The sequence below is a fragment of the Elgaria multicarinata genome, chromosome 4 (genome assembly GCF_023053635.1).
Source record: "Elgaria multicarinata webbii isolate HBS135686 ecotype San Diego chromosome 4, rElgMul1.1.pri, whole genome shotgun sequence".
Classification (NCBI taxonomy): domain Eukaryota; kingdom Metazoa; phylum Chordata; class Lepidosauria; order Squamata; family Anguidae; genus Elgaria; species Elgaria multicarinata.
Genome location: NC_086174.1, coordinates 130378755 through 130398273, shown reverse-complemented (window position 1 = coordinate 130398273; position 19519 = coordinate 130378755). Strand labels below are relative to the sequence as shown.

Here is a 19519-nt window from a genome sequence, read left to right as displayed (position 1 = left end):
AAAGCTTGGCCTCCGTTGGCTTATAAATGTGATGTGCAATAATGTTGTGGGCTTCGTTTTGACTTAGTGGCTCCTTGCCTTCATTAAAAGATAAGAGCAAATTCTTAACAGCTTCATTCCAAAGACTACAGAAAGGGCGACTAATAGTTTTAGAACTCAGAGGGATAATGCACATGTCAAGTGGGCTAAAAAAAAGATGTTTGATTTCCTGGTTTTCTTAAACAAAATATTCAGATGTTTTGAGAACATAATTGTAAAGGTTACTGAGTTATGCAACATGAGATCAGGTGTTCAAAAATCAAGGAAACATGTAAGCTACCTTTTTCTCATTGCCACTTTAATTTATCCTCGTTTTTTGTTTTTGTTCGGGTTTGTCTTCCCAAAGCACACATTTTGTCGGACAGTTAAGAAGAGCAGTTGGACAGTCTTCCATCTATTCCACCCCACCCCAATCAGCCAAAATTTAGTGCCCGCTGACCCTGCTCATTCATCATTGGGCTGTTTTGGATCCCCTCCCCTCTTGCCAGTGTGTTCATTTTCTTAAAGTTTTTTTGTACTTCTGTAAATTTGGTGGGTTTCCCTGAGCCAGCTGATATCACCTTCCTGAGTGATATCAGCTGGATGGTGCCATTTTGGCTATTATTTATTTATTACATTTCTGCACTGTCCAATAGACGGAGCTGTCTGGGCGGTTCGCAAAAATTAAAACCATAAAGTATACAACTTAAAACCACAATATAGAAGTACAACCAGAATAAAACCGAGCAGCGGTGCCGAGATTTCAAATACAGATCTAAAATAGAGATTTAAAACAGCAAAGTTAAAAGACTAAGATGGTAAACTGTTAAAATACTTGGAAAATAAGTCTTCACCTGGCGTCGAAAAAAGTATGACATAGGTGTCAGGAGAACCTCTCTAGGGAGCTCATTCTACAGTTGGGGTGTCACAGCAGAGAAGGCCTTCCTGGTAGCCACCTGCCTCACTTCCCTTGGCAGGGGCTCACAGAGAAGGGCTGGCACTTGGAGAATTTGTGTTTGCCATAACATAGGATTTAGTGAGATGATTCCTGTCCTTTAAATGCTTCTGGAGCATGGGGAAATCAATGGCCTGGATCCTAAGTTGCTCCTCTGTTCACCTAGGACTAGGGGTGTTGAGATGCTTTCAGCCCGAAGACCAAATTCCATTTTGGAGAAACTCTTTTGAGGACCACATTTCAGGGTGGGTGAGGTCAAAGGCAAAGGGGGCAGGACCAAAATACAGAAAATACAAGCCTGTTTTAGCTTACTGTGAGTAACTAAATCTTAGGATAGGCATTTCCAGTATTTTGAATGGGGAAAAAAGCCATGCGAATGCTGACGAAACACCAAACATTCAGCAGTCGCTCAGTGCAGCCAGAGGAAAGGGGCCATTGCTATCTTGCTCCCTCCCACCAGAGGGCTTGATTTGGCTTGCAGGCCTGAGAGTCTGCACCCCTAGCTTAGGGGTGGGATGATTTCCTCCATTTGCAGCTGCTTACATCCTATCCCATACCATTCACAAGGGGTTTTCAGTCCGTAGCAGCAGACCTTCAGGTGCCCAGGTGACTGCAAAGGGAAGAGGGAAGCGAGAAGCCTTGTTCTGTGAAAGTGAGCTCTGTTCCATTCACAGAAAAAACATGGAGATCCACACCAGTGTCTGTGTGAGAAAGTATTGCACTGTGGCTTGACAACAGAACTTTAAAAATACAGCAAATAAAATAGTCAGTGCAAGCAATAGTCATCTAAAGGGCAGCATAAGAAACTCTGAAAGCACAGCAGCGGCTTCACATATTCAGCTTAAGAAGCAACAAAAGCTTGCCAGAACAGAAGAGATACTTGCAGCCTGTCAAAAGGCTAAAAGTGATAGAGCTGTTAACAAGTGATCAAGGCAGCAATGCAATGTATGCCTCAGATATCAACAAGGGACTCCTCTAAACGAGCAATTTATTGCATGTTCAAGATTGGCCACACATGGAAGTTTTCGGGTCAATTTCATGATGTCGTCAACAACCAGAATGTCTCCTGCAGAATCCTCTCAAAATCCCAGAATAAAAAGAACCACTTTTAAAGTGGTAATAGCCAAGAAACAGCAGATCCTCCGCCACTGGATGGCACTGCCTCAGAACTGAATGGAGGGGAAGTATTAAATTCAAACCCCATGTCTCCCCTCTCCTCCCATGTAATGCAACCCATAACAACCATGCCAAAGAACCAGGAAGCACAAAAGCACCTAAATGAAGAAATGCTCAAAGACTCGTTTTGTTAAATCTTGGTGGATCCCAGATAACCATGCAGGAAAAGGAGGCATGGTATTCCATGCAATTCCTAGTGTGGCATCTACAACATGTCTCGGTGCTAATGCCATAATTTCTAGCAGACTTGCTTTCCTTGCTTTTTCCCTACAATGGCCTTGTTGCATGTATTAACAATCCATGGATTCTCAGGGCCGACCTCAAACCGCTACCTCCACGCCCTCACTGCTTTCCGTCTGCTTTGCTGAACAACTTAGGAATGCCCTGTTCCTGGATTGTTAGTGGTGATGTCCCGACCCAGCTGCCTGATTTGCGGAGCGTTGACAGAAGTGGGCCAAAGAGGGGATGGAAAGCCCTCTTTCCACATACAAATGCAAGGGTGCTCTAATGATCCGTGGCTCCTTGACATTTGTCTACTGTGCATTTGCAACCATGCATTAGCAGTTTTGTTTCTTCAGCTTTTAATTACAGCATGTGTTGTGTTCCTTGGGTATGTCCCCTGATAACCATTTTAAGATGATAGTAATACGCATACGTAGGGCAGTGTCCATTGACGTCGTGGTTGTGTAAATGACCTCTACTGCAACGGCAATAACGTATGCTGAAACGTATGCAATTGCTCTTCTGTTGGGGCTGCATACGCTAGTATTATGTCAGCGCCATAAGCAAAGTGGTGCTGTTGGATACTGCCCAACAAGTTTTTTGTTTTTGTTTTTCTTGTTTAAAAATAAAGGCAGAAAACTTTCTGATGTGGTATCCAGAGCAAGGTGACACTGTTCACTCCCCTCATGTTTTCCCGTATTGAGGGTACAGGCTTTGTCTTTGCATATGCGTGCATTGTCTTGCATAGCTTTGTCAAACTTCCCACAATTTTAGAAGTAGGAAACTTTGCCAACAAGTATCCATTGACATTTAAAATGGTAATGAACCATACTTCTACTGGATTTATTTCTGTTTTTGCGTACTGTGAAGGCTCGACGTGTTGAGAAATGGCCTCGGGTCTGTTCAGTTGTTTGTATATTAAAAGTAAAAGAAGATGTGCCAACTTAAATTTATAAACTCAAAGTGGATTTGTTAAGCTTCAACAATTCTATAATAATGTTCGACAAGCACTTAACAGAATTCTTTCAGCTGCTTCATGTTAAGAGTAGTGCCAGCTGCTATCTCTTATATTCAGGTAGTACTGTGTAAAGCACAAGTTGTCCAAACATAAGTGCAAAACAACATATTTGCAGAATGGATTAAACAGTTCCTAGTACTGTATGGTTAGGATTAACTTGGCAGACAATATTACATAGTTATGTTGGGATGCATCAGTTGCAGAAATGAGTCTAGTTGTCTATGTGAAATGTATATACTATGCTAAAATTGCTCTGCCATTCAGCAAAAGTCATTGATGTATCATTGGATCGTACATGACCTGGAGGTTTGTCCCTTTCATCCCCCAAATAGGAGAATATTTGTGGTCTTTTTCATAGTTCTTGAATTATTATATTCTTTGTATTTCAAATATACAAAACAGCGGAATATAAAATATACATATTATAAACATATTAGCCCAGGGGTAGGTGGCCGTGGGCAGCAGTACATCCCCAAAGACCTTTCTCGGTGTCCACCATGATGACCAACTCCTTCCACTTTAAAAAAAAATAGATTGGAGGTGAACCCATGTGTCCCAAACCCTAGTTATGTATCCATCATTTACTTCATCACCTTCCATGTCTTGGGAAGCAGGGAGCGTCCTCTACACATGAAGGGTTTCCAGTTTAGAACCCCGAAAGATCAAAGTTCTAAACCACTCTGGAAGCCTCCATGAATAAAGAATGCTTCCCACTTGAAAGATTCACCTGCGCAATACGTAACACACACAGTAATGCGAAGGAGGGGTGGAGCTAGTGCATTCATTCCTGCTCTCACCTCATTGTGAGAGAGGCATAATTCCTGAATATTCTCGTGCATTAGCTAACTGGCAATTTTGTCGGTGCCCTGATTCCATCACTTATTTGGGAATAATCATTCCCAGAGACATATCTCAAATGATTAAGTTAAATCTAAATAAATTGATAAGTGATATTTCACGAGTTATTGATAGATGAGCATCCTTAAAGTTAAGTTTATATGGCAAGGTTAATATATCTAAGATGAATACTATACTTCAAATTGTTTATGTTATATGTGGAATCCTTTTAGTTACACATAGCAAATATTTTCAAAAACGTAATACTTCGTTTCATAAATTCTTTTGAGGTTCCTCTCCACCAAGAATATATCTGAAAAGGATGCAACTTTGACTTTCCAGAACTTGCTATATACCGTCGGGCTTATTTGCTCACCTGCATCAAATTTTGGTCCTTTCCACTTAGATTTGATTTTCTACCTTGGTCAGTTTTGGAATCATCCTGTCTGGAGCCTCTTTCCAAATGAATGATATTAGGTTCTAGGCATATTAAGGAGGAAAGGGCTCCTCCCACAATCTTAGCAGTTAGAGATGTGTAGCATGTAACATCACACCAATTACAGTTCGATCCATTTTCTCGAACTAAACTGACTATATGGGGAAATCCAGATTTAAAAATAGGAAAGAAAATGTTTTGTGGCAGACTTCGACAGACAGTATGATTTTTACCCTGGATCAATTATTGAGTGCAGACAATGAGTTTTTGTTATTTTCAGCTTTGTGGGATAAATTTAAATTACCCGCCACAGCTGAATGGCAGTATTTGCAACTCCAACAGCATGTTTGGCACATGTTTGTTTATTTTCCTTCTATTAAGTCTTTTGAAAATCCCATAGATGCCATGGCAAAGATGCTTTAAAAACCATAACTAATGAGTTTTGTAATAACTCCTGTTATTGTTCATCTCTGTGTTAATTGTGAAGCACACATTCTTGTTATAGAAGATTTGTGTTACCACAGGAAAACATCCTGGACGACTTATAGCTAGAAAGCCACATCTAACTTAATTTAGAAAAACAATACAAATGGGATATCTTGACACAGTCGAATTTGTTCAGAAGTTCATACAGAATCTCATTACTTCAAAGAATCTGCAGATGATTTTTTCCCCCCTCTTCCCATTAATTTCTGGAATTTTCAGCGGTGGCATTTGAAATTTTGCTGTGGAAGCAACAGTAAACTATAGGGTAGTATCAAGTTGTGCCCCAGAACTAGTTCTAATGACATTGTGCTAGTGTAAAGCAATGCTTGTGCAACACAATTAGTGCTTGGTAGGGCAATGGCATAACGTGGCAGCTGGGCACCAAAATTTGGCAGTGATACCAAAATTCCGCAGTAAGTCACTGTTATTTGCTGTTATATTAGCAAGTGTTAGTCAAGCTGCACGCTAGTGCATTGCTAGTCATTGCTTTACACTAGTGCAGTGTCACTAGTGTTAGCTCTGTCCATACCTTCTTAAGTGAAGAGATTGCATTTATGTACAAAATAATCGACATTACTGGTGTTAAAACAAGTCTGGTATAGCCAGGCAATTTGTTGTTCACTCATGGCAAGAAGCCGTTACTGGCCACTTGCAGCTGCCTCCTTGCTTGTCCTCCCCTTGCCAGGCCTCTCCAATACGTAATCTGCCTATAGCGGTAAATTTTGTAGCAAAGCAGCTTCTCGTGACAGGGTGCACTCCCTCCCTCAATGAACATCATACCCAATTTATTAGGATCAGCATGACTGAAAACCTGTGTGTCAATAATTGATTGAAAATCATTTTAATTCTATAAAATTAAAAATGTCAACAATCTTGTCAAAAAGTGTTACTGTTTAAACTGCTTGCTTGAAGTAGATACCCTGTGAAGGAAAAAGTAAAAAAGTATTCAGCTCTACTTGATTGTTTTCCTCATTCTCTGCGTTCGGACAACACAGTAATCAATGGTGGGTTAAACAATCAGCTCCATGGTTATTATCGAGAGGGTACTCCCCACATGGCATGATTATAATCAGTCGTGGTGTGGATTAAAGCCAACATCGAGTTGACAATTAGTCAGTGGTGTATTTGATTGACACATTTGCCCCTCTCCTTCTCCATTCCGCTTGCTGGTATACCATCTGCCATTGCGAATTCTGTTGGCTGGACTAGAGCGGCAGCCGCCACTTTTGTTGCTCTTGCCAGGGGACTCTGTAGTTGCTGAAAATAATCAACTGTGTGCAACGAAATAGTCATTGGTGTCTGACACACAACACGATAATCAACTGCACAGCGTTGGTTATTTGTGTTGGTTATTTCAGCCGAATAACCAACCGTGGTGTGAAAAAGTCCCGACAGATGACACAGTAACCAACCGTTGACTATATGATAACCCACCATTGGTTATCATGTTGTCCGAACTCAGTCTCTGACTTCCTCTATGGCAGGGCTGGTCATTGTCTTCTATGGTATGGGCGATGCTCCAGATGTTTGGGTCTACAATTCACATCTGGCCTAGCCAGCATAACCAGTGGTGATAGATGATGGGAGGTTTAATCCAAAACATCTGGAGACCCAAAAGCTCTCCGTCTCACTTCTGTGGTAATCTGTCACAAGCAACAGTAAAACTCACGCCTTGGTTTTACACCATTCACTTGCCACCGTAATTATTCTCATGGTGTGGCAGGTAACATCACACCTCCTGCTCTGAATAATGCTATGCTTTTCTGCATTTCCCTCACCTTTCCACTACACTTCTGCCTGCTTGTTATCACCAGTGTTCCTCTTGGCCATTTAAAGCTAGGATTGGTGCTGTAAATTGTCCATATTTGAGTTTCAGACTAAAAGCACAGATAAGCACTACCTTTGTGTATTCTTAGCATTTTGATTTGTACAGTCTGTATTCTATGTGCTGCATTTCTGCATTAGCAGGTCAGTTAAGTATGTGCACAGCGCCCTTGCACTCTTTCTTTTCTCCCCTATCTCTGCGTTTAAGAGTCAGGGAGACAGGAGACACTTAGCTACCAATGGGTTGCATTTGACATGAGGGCTCAGCGATTGCACTGATTTGTACTAGGTGATGCATTTTTGCCCCAATTACCACATGAAAATATAATGCAATGCACAATAGTATATATCACTTAAAGTAGGTGGCCTGGGACAAATTCAAGATATAAAGAAAAGTTCAGATAGATAGGAGTGACATCCAGGAGAAAGGGGTCCTCTTGAACCTCTGAGTTTCTGGTAGCACAATCCTGGGCAGGTTACCTCAGAAGTAAATCCCTCCTAAGCTGAATGAAACTTACTCTCTAGAGGGTATTTTAGGGCTGCAGTGTCTGTTACTTAAGATATGTTGGCTATTAGAAGGATGAATGTAGTGGAAAGTGCTGCTGCTGCCTAACGCTGTATTTATTTGTTCCAAAAAGCTGCACTGTGCATTTAATTAATAGCTTATTTTTCAACACGTTGCATTTTTATATTTGCAACAGCAACAGAGAAGGTGTATTGAAGATTCTTCCCTGGAATGAGCAGAAGCACAGGGAAGAAGACTGGTGTGAAAAACCACCATGCAGGTAGATATATGTGATTTGCATATATGTACATACAGATGAATCCATATTAATACTTGTCTTGATGAATTGTGGTTCAGCATCTCTGTTCTGATCCAGTAGGCCCAACTTACCTACTGGGAATTCCTCATATGCAGAAGCATTATAAGAAAAGGAATTGAGAATAAATCGGCCAGTATCATACTGCCCTTATACAAATCTATGGTGCAACCACAATTAGAATACTGTGTACAGTTCTGGCCACCTCACCTAAAAAGGATATTATAGAGCTGGAAAAAGTGCAGAAAAGGGCAACTAAAATGATTAAGGGGCTGGAGCATCTCCCCTATGAGGGAAAATTACATCAACTGGAATTGTTTAGCCTGGAAAAAAAGGAGGCTAAGGGGGGACATGCTAGAGGTGTACAAAATTATGCATGGTATGGAGAATGTGAATGAGGAGACATTTTTCTCCCTCTCTCAAAATACTAGAACCTGGGGTCATCCCATGAAGCTGATTGGTGGGAGATCCAGGACAAATAAAATGAAGTACTTCTTCACAAAGTACATAGTTAAATCATGGAACTCACTACCACAAGATGTAGTGATGGCCACCAATGTGGATGGCTTTAAAAGGGGGTTGGATAAATTACTGTAGGCGGAGGCTATCAATGGCTACTGGTCCTGATGGTTGTATGCTATCTCCAGTATTCAAGGCAATAAGCCTATGTGCACCAGTTGCTGGGGAACATGGGAGGGGGGTGCTGTTGCACCATGTCCTGCTCGTTCATCCCTGGCCGATGGCTGGTTGGCCGCTGTGTGAACAGAGTTCTGGACTAGATGGAGCCTTGGTCTGATCCAGCATCAGGGCACTTCTTATGTTCATGTGGGGAACATTTCCTTTCTTTCTGGAGAGAACAGGAAGTCCCAGAAGTTCTGGAATGTGATCACGAAGGACATTTCCAAAGCTTTGAGCATATACAAAAGAAGAAACTTGTATAAAACCACAAAGGAATGCAACATGGGATTTGTAATAATTTTAAAGTATTGTTTACTTAGTTAATCTGTTCTTTTGGGCTGTTAATCTTTCCACTGCTGCCATCACTGGGAGTGGAAATGCATAGCTGAACTGAACTGCTCCCGTACTTTGGTTGTACCCAATGTTAGACCCATTGAAATGAATGAAACTAAAGTTAGACTAAAATTGGACACAACTCCTTGCTTGGGTAAAATCCTGGCAGCCAAGTGATACCTGTGTGTTGGCAGAGCTTTTTCTATTCATGAAAACGTGTTTATGCCCACAGAGATTTTTTGTACATTACGGGACTTCTCTGCTTAAATAGATGTACTTGTTTATTTGCTTAAGGCACTATTAAACATGTATATATGTAAACTGCAGTTGATGCAGCAATAAGGTTAATTACTTGGGAATAGATGAAAATTCAGTAGGTATAATTAACTACTCTGTGTGTGAAATTTTATGCAGTGTAGTGCTAGAAATATCCTGTGAATGTTAAATTATGTTCTCTGTGCAGATATTTTTAGAGGTAACAGATTCTCAGAATAGAACTGTTTAACATTTTATATGTTTTTTAAAAGGTGGTCAACCTGAATGAATCTGGCTAAGGTATGGGTCAGCTTTGGAGCTAAAAAAACCAACTATTATCAGAAAGTCTTTTTTTTTCCTTTTTGAAAAATAGCTTTTGAACCCTCCTACTTGAATTATATAAATTTTACACCTTTTCAAGTATACAACAACCCATTTTCAACGTTTTCATCATAAATGTTGGCATTCCTTAATGCCATTTCAAAGTAACAAGTTTTTACATTTAGCAACTGCTTATCTGTGATTCCCAGGCTGATGGTTGAACCAGCTCATCAAGACGAAGGTGAATTTTTATATGACTCCCAACCAGAATTGTTGAAATACAGGACTACTGAGCTTTCAATAAACATGGTCACGGACTGGTATTGGAAAAGAGCAGAAGAGATAGAAAATTACTCTATGCAGGTAATTGTAAGATTATAGATATTCCTGTGTTGCTATGGCTTCAAATGTCACCTTTCCTATGTTTAAAGCATGCAGGCTTATACATACACATTCTGAGAGTTTGAATGCATCATTCCTGCTACAGCTCTCTTTCGAATTTTATATGCAACAGGCATATAATATGTAAAGGGAATGCATTTATATGTAATTCCTTTTCTGAGTTGATTTGTTCTATGACTGAAGCTCTTGCTTGCCAACTTTATTATGGTGTCTGGACTGCTCAGTGGGTGTCAGAATGGGATTAGTCTGTCCAGCAAAATACCTGACTACTGCCCAGAGGTGTATAAAATAAATTTTACATTTAATTTAAGATTTCTGTTCAGAATTACTCAAAGCATACTGACAGTAGAGAGGATTTGTTGCTGGCTACACCATTTTCCTAGGGATTCACTCCCAAAGAATTTATAAGAGATTAATGCCTTTAATGAAAGCGAGATTTTAGAAAAGCTAAAGTGGCTTCAGTCCAGTGTCTTCTAAAGGCAGGCTTGTTGAGTTGAGGAATGTGTACTTGTAATATAGATATGTATTCAAACATATCCATATGGACGAGAAAAGGAGATCCTATTGTAAACCGAAAATCTCTTTAAGGAGCAAAACGTATGAATGGTGTTCAGTATCCATCCCTCTCTCTTTTCCTCTTTCTATCTCTCTCCTTTCTTATTTCCTCTTCCAGCCTTTTTGCTCTACTTTAGTTTTTTTTCCTTTTCTTTTTATCATGGCTGTGTTTGTTCTGTTGATATAAGCTAAAAAGCAGCCCTCTGTTAAAATATTAATAAAAGAAAGGGAAAAAGAATGCCAGAGATGGCATACGAAACAAAAAAAGGAAAGCAAAATTGTTCATGGTTGAACTATGAATTACAGCACAGGGAAATGAAAAAGAAGACCAAAGGGTGGTGGTATCTTATTATGGGTGGGAAATGGTGAATGGAAGAATAAACTCTTTTAGAGTGAATTCACAGAAGACGGAAAAATATAGTTTTCCCAACTGTAAGCACACTAAGGTCGGAATATATGGTTGGGAAATTACTGGATTTCTGTTGTTTTTCATTTGCCCGGAAATTTAATAACCATGTTTGGTAAAGTTACCTGAAACTTTTATAGGTTCTGAACATGGAAGTTTCAATCGGCTGCTGCGGCTAATATTTTCTTCTATGAATTTGTTCGAATCTCCTTTTCAAGCTGTGGAGGCCAATGGCTTCGCACCAACCTGTGGCCATGCATTCTATGTTACGTATGTGTTGCACAAAGCATTTAATATATGGAATTCATAGCCATAGTTTAAATGGGTGTGAAATGAAATTTATGCAGTGGCCATTGGCCATAATAGCTGCACGGAGCCTACAGGTCCAGATGGAATTAACCTCTGAATAAATAACAGCTTCTGGGGACAACCCTGAAAAAGGTGGTGCCTTTATGCCAGGGGTGTTGAACTCCTTTCATCCTGAGGGCTGGATTCCATTTTGGAGAAGCTCTTGGGGGCTACATTCCATCGATGGGTGGGGCCAAAGGAGAAAAGGGGGCAGGACCAAAAACTCCAGCATATTTAAGTTTAGAACTCTTACTGCCAGTAGCTAAGCCTTAAGAGAGGCACATCAACATTTATAATGGGGAAAATACCACAGAAAAGCTGGGAAACCAGCAAAAGGTCAGGGGGAAAAGGGAGAGTGCCCATCTGGTGAACCCCAGAAAGCCAGATTGGGGACTCCAAGTGCGCTGGATTTGGGTTGCAGACCTGATATTCAACAACCCTGCTTTATGCCCTCTTTGTGGGCTTCTGGGGGATTTTTGACCAGCTATTATTGGAACCAGGATGCTGCATAAATGGGCCCTGTTTTTGACCTGGATCGTCTCTTGTTAAATTCTTATAAGCCAATTGATTTATTGGGCCTTGTTAGGCATCTATATTGTTTGGGGTAACCTCTTAGAGAAGTGGAGGGATGTTTTTGCAAAGAATATCTGGAGAGAGATGGGACTAAGCCTCTTACATTTAACAGTCAAAAGCCTTATTTTATATGTTGGGAGTGGCTTTTGGTGTTCTATGTTAAGTGCACAGAGAAGTTAATTTTAATAAATAATGCATTTTTTCACGTTTTCCCCACCAAGGATTTTTCAGCCAGCATATGATCTACATTAAAATAACTTATAAAACATCAACATTGAAAACACAAAATAAGATAAAAACAGATTGCAGAAAAAGGAGAGCAAATAATAAAAATCAACAGAACTAAAACAACATTAAAATGGTATTTAAAAGGCATGGGGAAATAAAATGACTGTAAAACAATATAAAACAATCTGGGACTGGGCTTTCCGAAGATATTATACTAGTAATCTGCCATCACTGGGTCTGTTTCCAGGCCCAATTCAAAGTGCTGTTTTTGGCCTTTAAGGCATTTCATGGCTTTGGACTTCAGTACTTGAAAGATCGCCTCTCCCCACTTGTACCTACCTGGACCATGAGATCTGCATCTCTTTGGTTGGCCACTGTGTGAACAGAGTTCTGGACAAGACGGACCCTTGGTCTGATCCAGCAGGGCTCTTCTTATGTTCTTTATGCCTTTGCCAAATGAAGTATAGTGAGTGGTTACGAATGAAAGGGCTTTTTTCAGTAGTTGCGCCTCTTTTGTGGAATATTTTTCCCAGTGAGGTTTGCCTGACACCTACTTGAGTGTCGTCTTGGTGCCAGGCAAAGGCCTTATTCCTTTCCCAATCATTTTGTAGTTTCTAATGTTTTCGTTCTGTTGATTTTTATTCTTTGCTCTCTATTTTATCTGGGCCTTTTTGTTCTTATTTGGTGTTTTTAATGCGGTGCTCTATTTTATTACATGTGTTGAATTGCTATATCTGACAAATTGGTTACAGTGGACCACCAAGCAATCCTCCTTTCTTCCCCAAGGGCTCAGATGCAGAAGATCCTTTGACAGCTCTGCCAGATGGCTTTGAGCAGATGCCATGATAATGGAAAAGTAGGATATGGTGTCATGGCCACAGAGTAGGCTTTGAAATGGACTCTAGCTTTTGTTTGATTGGTTTCACCAGGAGTCTTCCCCCACCATCATTCTTGTTGTTGTACTTGCTGCTTCATTGCTCAAAGGAGGAGGAGAGTTTTGAGATACTACAGAGCTCGGTGGGGACGCCCAACTAGCCGAGAACTGCTTTCTTTTGCATTTAGGTTTCATTGTTTTAATATTGTGCTAATGTTTGCGAAATCACAGTAAAGTGTGTTTTTCTTCAACTCCTGATGAAGCGCGTATTTCCAAAATGTGTAGAGCAGATCGAAGAAATCATTAAAGATTAAAGCAAAGATTGTTTCAAAGCACCAGAGCTTGCTCTCTTTTTCATTGGTTTGTTGGTGCTCTTTTCCCTCTCTTTTGTACGAACCTCTCAGACCACTATGGAGCTAGCTTTGGTCTCCATGCAGGGAAACTTTCAGGAGCAATCATATCAACTGCCTGGGTCATTTCACAATCCCAGAGGTCAAAAGGATTGTCAGTTTGAGTGAGAGGAAAAAATACGTCCACTGATCCCTAAACATTTCTCAGCCTGTTAACACCACGAGGCTAGTTTTGAAATAGTGTCCATCTGGTTTTCCGATAGTACTCTTATATATTAACCAGTTTATTGAAAGAAATCACATTTTCTATTAAGTGGACCAATGGAATGGGAGGAGCCATCTCATAGTGGTACAGCATATGATTTGTGTGAATGAGATTCCAGATTCAACCACCAGCATCTGTCTTTAAATACAGGCCTTGAATCAGGGCAAGTAAAGATCTCTCCATGGAGGTCTTGAATAACTGAAGTTGCACTAGATACAACCCTTCTGAAGGATTCATTTATGGAGAAGGTCCATGCATGTCAATCCATACATGGACAATCCATGCTAGAGTTCAATCCCTAGCATCTCCATTTAGAAAGATGTCTACCTGAGATTTGTCATCATTCACAACAAGGCAATTGTGAACAAGATGGATCAGATCTAACTCTGTATAAACCTACTTTGTATGTTCATATGGGTATTTTTTACTGATATTAAGAAAGCTGAGTTTTATGTTGTACATTTGTTAAAATAAAACAGACATCTTTCACTATGTCAGTTTTATTGCAAACTTATACCAAAGATTTGTTTTATTTCGTTGCTTTTACATTGTGTTTGAGTCAATTTTTGTCTATATTGTCTATATTGTTGGTTTCATCAGTTTACTTTGTGGCCCAGATGTTATGTAATTAAAGGACAATATTATTTTTCTAGTGGAATGTCACCTTCATTTCTGCTGCCATTAAGAGATGTGCCACTAAATTCTTCAAATACAGTTGGGAGTAAATCCTGTCAGTTAACAAAATGATTAAGAGATTTTCCAAGATATTTGTTGATTCGCATTTGCCTAGTTCAGCTATTTAATTATTACTTTCCAACTACTGCATTTTCCGACACTCTACTTTCCAAATATAATACTTTAAACATTTTTAATTACTGGGCGAGTCGGTCATAAATAAATAAATAAATAAAGTTCTTCTGCCTACTGAAGTGTTTCCATCATTGTAAACTTAATTTACAGGCTATTTCATTGCGTAGTTAATTTCAGGAGGTACATTAACTGGAAGTAAGCTTCTGTGAAGTGTATACAAGCAGAATGCATGTCGGATTGTGATTGGATTCCACTTTTGTTGCCTTGTAATCACATTAATTCAGGCAGGGAAACTTGGCACCATATAGCAGTGTATTCAAATCCTGTGAAATCCAGTCATTGTTGTTTTAAAATAAAAGTTCTAGTCCTCATACTTGAGAGTGGAGTGGTTAGAGTGCTGGACTGAAATTCGGGAGATCCAGGTTATAATCCTCACTCAGGTCAGGAAGATCACTGGGTGACTTTCAGCCCGTCACAGACTTTCAGCCCCACAGGTTTGTTGTGAGGATAAAATGGAGAGGAGGAGGCTTGTGTAGAGATGGGCAAATGGGCAATGTTCAAGATCACTAGGGTTCTCTAAACATTGTCTCACCTTTCATCTTGTGCCTGATTCCCATTTGCGCTTTGTGCAAACAGGAACGTTGCACAAATTGAGTGACTAGAATTTTTCACAAATCTCTAAAGCGAGGCTGATTTAGCCTACTGAGGAACTTTGTGCAAATTTGGAAATTAGCACAAATCAAACGGGGAATTGGGAAAAAGATGAATATGAGCATATGTTCGACAATTCGTGAATACTTTTGGCAGACATGTGCTTACACTCACATCCAGATCTTCGAACGGGGATGCTTGCATATTTTGCCAGAGAAACCAAAATCCTAGATTGTAAGCCTATGTGGCAGGGTCTTGCTATTTACTGTTTTACTCTGTACAGCACCATGTACACTGATGGTGCTATATAAATAAATAATAATAATAATCATGTATGCTTCCTTGGAACAAAGGTGGGATGTAAATAAATAAGTATTTGTGGAGAATAGAGCAAAGCATCTAAGGGGTTGGGAACAAGGAGGCAATGAACAGCTCAAATAATTACTGTCCAACCTCTAAACATTTGAAGGCCTTATAACACTTTGTCTATATACTGTATGAACTGAAATGTAAAAGTACTGTAGAAACAGTGTGTAACTGTCATTCACTTGGTTTTCTGTATTTTACATCTGTGCATAAATATTTCCATAATATCACTGAAAACTGGCTGTGTACAAATGGTTTGTGAAATGTTAACATCTGAACCGGATAACTTTAGCCTCAAAAGACAGACACTTGAGGCTAGCCTTCCCCAGTCTGATGTCCTACATATGGGTCAGACTACATCTCTCATCATCCACTGCCAGCACGAGGGGTGGGGATGATGGCAGTTGTTGTCTAGCATATATGGAGAGCACCATGTTGGAGAAGGCTGCTTTAGACTTACTCATTTTAGGCTGTAATCCTATGCATACTTGAAGTTAGGCAAAAGTTATATCTGAGCAAACATGCTTAGGATCTGGCTGGAAGCTGCCATTCTTTTATATCTATTATGTCTTCCTTGGGATTTAGGGTACCAGGGCTGGCAGAATACTCTAAATGTGATTGTGCTACAGAATTAGATTATATAATGGCATTTACGGTATACCTGGTATTTTTCACAATGTAGAAATACCTCAAATGAGTTAAAATTATGCTAGCTGGTGTAGGAAGGCTATTTGGCTATTACAATTCATTCTATGCACTCAGTTGTCAAATATGACTGACAAGAGTTCTGGAGGCTGTGACATTAGTTCATGCAAGTTGCATATTTAAAATATATAACCTTCCCCCACTCAAATTGAGTATCATCTTCATTTTATTGGAGTTATGCTGCAATAATAAAGTTTTATATTAATAATTCTATATAAAATATAGTGGAACCAATTTAAAGGTGACAATCAGTTGTGAAACTATTCTGCCCCCTCCCCACCCTGTGTTCAGTACCTGAACTTTAAATGATTAAGGGGCTGGAGCATCTCCCCTATGAGGGAAGGTTACAACAACTGGGATTGTTTAGCCTGAAAAGAAGGAGGCTAAGGGGAGAAATGATAGATGTGTACAGAATTATGCATGGTATGGAGAATGTGGATAGGGAGATATTTTTCTCCCTCTCTCAAAATACTAGAACCCGGGGTCATCCCATGAAGCTGATTGGTGGGAGATCCAGGACAAATAAGAGGAAGGACTTCTTCACACAGCACATAGTTAAATTATGGAATTCATTACCACAAGATGTAGGGATGGCCACCAATGTGGATGGCTTTAAAAGGGGGTTGGATAAATTCCTGGAGGCAGAGGCTATTTATTTATTTATTTATTTATTTAAAGCATTTGTATAGCACCGCCTCACTATTTCTAGCATCGAGGCACTTTACAATAACATATAAAACAATTCCATTAAAACCCTTAACCCACATTAAGACAATTCCATTAAAACCCTCACGCTCAAACCATTAAAAGCCCTCAACCCCAATTTAAACCACCTATCAATGGCTACTAGCCCTGATGGTTGTGTGCTACCTCCAGTATTTGTGGCAGTAAGCCTGGGTGCACCAGTTGTTGGGGAACATGGGAGGGAGGGTGCTGTTGCACCATGTCCTGCTTTGTTGGTCCCTGGCCGACGTCTGGTTGGCCACTGTGAACAGAGTACTGGACTAGATGGACTCTTGGTCTGATCCAGCATGGCACTTCTTACGTTCTTAAACAAGAGAGTAAAAAAATACTAATAAATCTTGATCCGAACTCTATATAGTTAATGGTATGACTCCCTGATTTCAGTGGTTCTTTCTCTTTTTGAAAATAGGTGGATTGCGCTCTGTCTCTGGTTCGTCTTGGCATGGAGAGGAACATACCTGGTCTTCATTCCCTCTGTGACAATCTGGTTACACTGGAGACCCTAGTTTATGAGACAGGATGTGACATAACACTGAACTTGAAAGAGCTACAGCAGATGAAAGACATTGAGAAGCTAAGGCTGTTAATGTTGAATGTAGGTAACTGTTTCTGTGTTGGGTTAGAAAGGAGATATTTCTGTTACGAAATGAATTTTCATCCTCTGTTGCATGAAATCCCATGATCATCCAACATCATTAGTGCCAAATCATCTGGATTTGTATTCATCCACTCTAAAAAGGCTTCCAGGTGCTGGATCAAGATCCCACAATCTAACACTGAGTTATGTGGCCTTAAACACATTTATTTCAGTGGGCTTAAGAATTGTTAACTCATGTGTGGTATTGTGACCTGACTGATCTTTCTGCAAGAGATAAGGGTGATACATGCAGCACAATGTTGGCAGCATTCTGATGAGTCTGTATCCTGTTCTCCCAGTGAGATAGGTGATGGGATGGAGATTTATAGAAGCCCAGATGAAAGTTGCTAGGCAGGAAAATTCCCTCATTGCCACCCTTAGTAAATCTGCTGATTTGTATGTTCACTAAGCAGTTGAGAGTGGGGGTGGAGGAGGCACTTTTTCTCTACTGCTCTTGCAACATCTGTAGGAAAAGATTCCTTTGGGTTAGGTGACTGATGTCAATACTGCTAACTCCAGGGTTGCATTGCCTTGTCACTGCTATAAAGCAAAGACAACATATTGTGCATATGACTCTGCCTGGTGTTTATGTTCAAAATGATCTGGAAATAATCACTTAATGCTTAATACTAGTAGTATTATTTTTTAATAGAGAGATTTGCATTGGCACAGTTTGCAGCCTTTTGTACACTGCTGCAATAGCAACTTACTCAAAAGCAATTGGGAATCGTCAGGAAAAATGTTTACTATCATATAGTCTTAGATTCCACTTGACGTTTGAGCTATTTTCTAACTTTAGATCAATTTGGCCCGGTTCTTAATTTGTGTTTATCTTTCTTTCATTTAAAACTACTGATATTCCAGTCGTCGGAAGATAGGTACGTGAAAGATGCTTACCAGTGGATGGTCCCATTTCTACACCGCTGTGAAAATGAGTCTCCTGGCATTGCAAATGAGCTTTTAAAAGAGTATTTGGTCACATTGGCTGAAGAAGACCTAACATTTCCTATGAAAATCTTTGAACATTCAAAGCCAGCAGTAAGTGCAGATTATTAGTTATGAATGTACCTGAAAGCTTCTCTTCCCCACCTACACTCACGGTCCGCTTCCTCCTGAATTGCACTTGCAATTACATTTATTTAATAGTGTAACTTGGTTTCCTGGTCAGTTTTGGAGATGGCTGTCATTGCGTAGCTTTCTTGAACGAAGCATTTGTCTTGCCAATAAGAACATTTGCAGTCTAAATAAGGCTCTAATACATGGCTAATCTGTATCAGGATGTCAGAATGTACCTTTAATGATTAATCACTTCTACAGTTACCCAGCAGACTGGATATTTTTAATATGAGTGGGCGCTTTGCTAAATGTCAGTCTGATACTCTTCTTCTGTATTGTGAATGTTTGTTTTTCCAAAAAAGCTCTTGCTCGCGACAGAGCCCTGCCAAACAGAAGTACACGTTTTATGTTTTAGTCTGCACTCTAATTTGTGATATATCAATACCTGACAGAACGCCTCTTCCGACATGAACCTACCCATACAATACGCTCAACATTTAAGGTCCTCTCCCGGGTGCCTACTCTGAGGGAAGCTTGGAGGATGCAACAAGGGAGAGGGCCTTCTCAGTGGTGGCCCCTCAATTATAGAATGATCTCGCTGATGAGGCTCGCCTGGCGCCAACATTGTTACCTTTTCGGCGCCAGGTCAAGACTTTTCTCCCAGGCATTTAACAACATTTATCAGCATCTGCTGAGTTTTTTAACTGACCCCAAAATGGTTGTTTTAAACAGATATTGTCTGTTATTGGTATTTTAAGCTTTTTGTGGTTTTAAATTTTGTATATTTGTTTTTAATGTTCACTGTTTTTAACTTTTGTAAACTGCCCAGAGATCTTCAGCTATGGGGTGGTATATAAATAATGATGATGATGATGATGAAGATGATGATAATAATAATAATAATAATGCTAAGCTTCTGCATATGTTTCTCCCTCTCTTGGGGTGAAAAGATCACCTGTGTGAAATTAATTGGGGCATGTATGTGTCCAGTGATACAGATTTATGAGAAACTGTGTTTTATGTAGGACATGTGCCAAAAATTGGTATCAGGGCAAGTTGGAGACAAAATTGAAGTGAAATGTAGCAGAGTGTGTTGATATGGATGCACTTGGGATGGTACGTTTGCCTTGTTAACAGCCAGCAAGCTGCCTTGTTTCCCTTTTCCACAT

General features: G+C 39.9%; 1 protein-coding gene across 1 annotated transcript in view; it reads left to right on the top strand.

Annotated features, from left to right (window-relative positions):
- The window catches only part of NBAS (NBAS subunit of NRZ tethering complex), a 229246-nt gene that overhangs the window by 66037 nt on the left and 143690 nt on the right, over positions 1-19519 (top strand). The window contains exons 22-25 of the mRNA XM_063125180.1: positions 7674-7757; positions 9590-9743; positions 17067-17252; positions 18159-18332. Coding sequence (XP_062981250.1) covers positions 7674-7757; positions 9590-9743; positions 17067-17252; positions 18159-18332 — 598 coding nt within the window. The remainder of the gene's footprint in view (positions 1-7673; positions 7758-9589; positions 9744-17066; positions 17253-18158; positions 18333-19519) is intronic.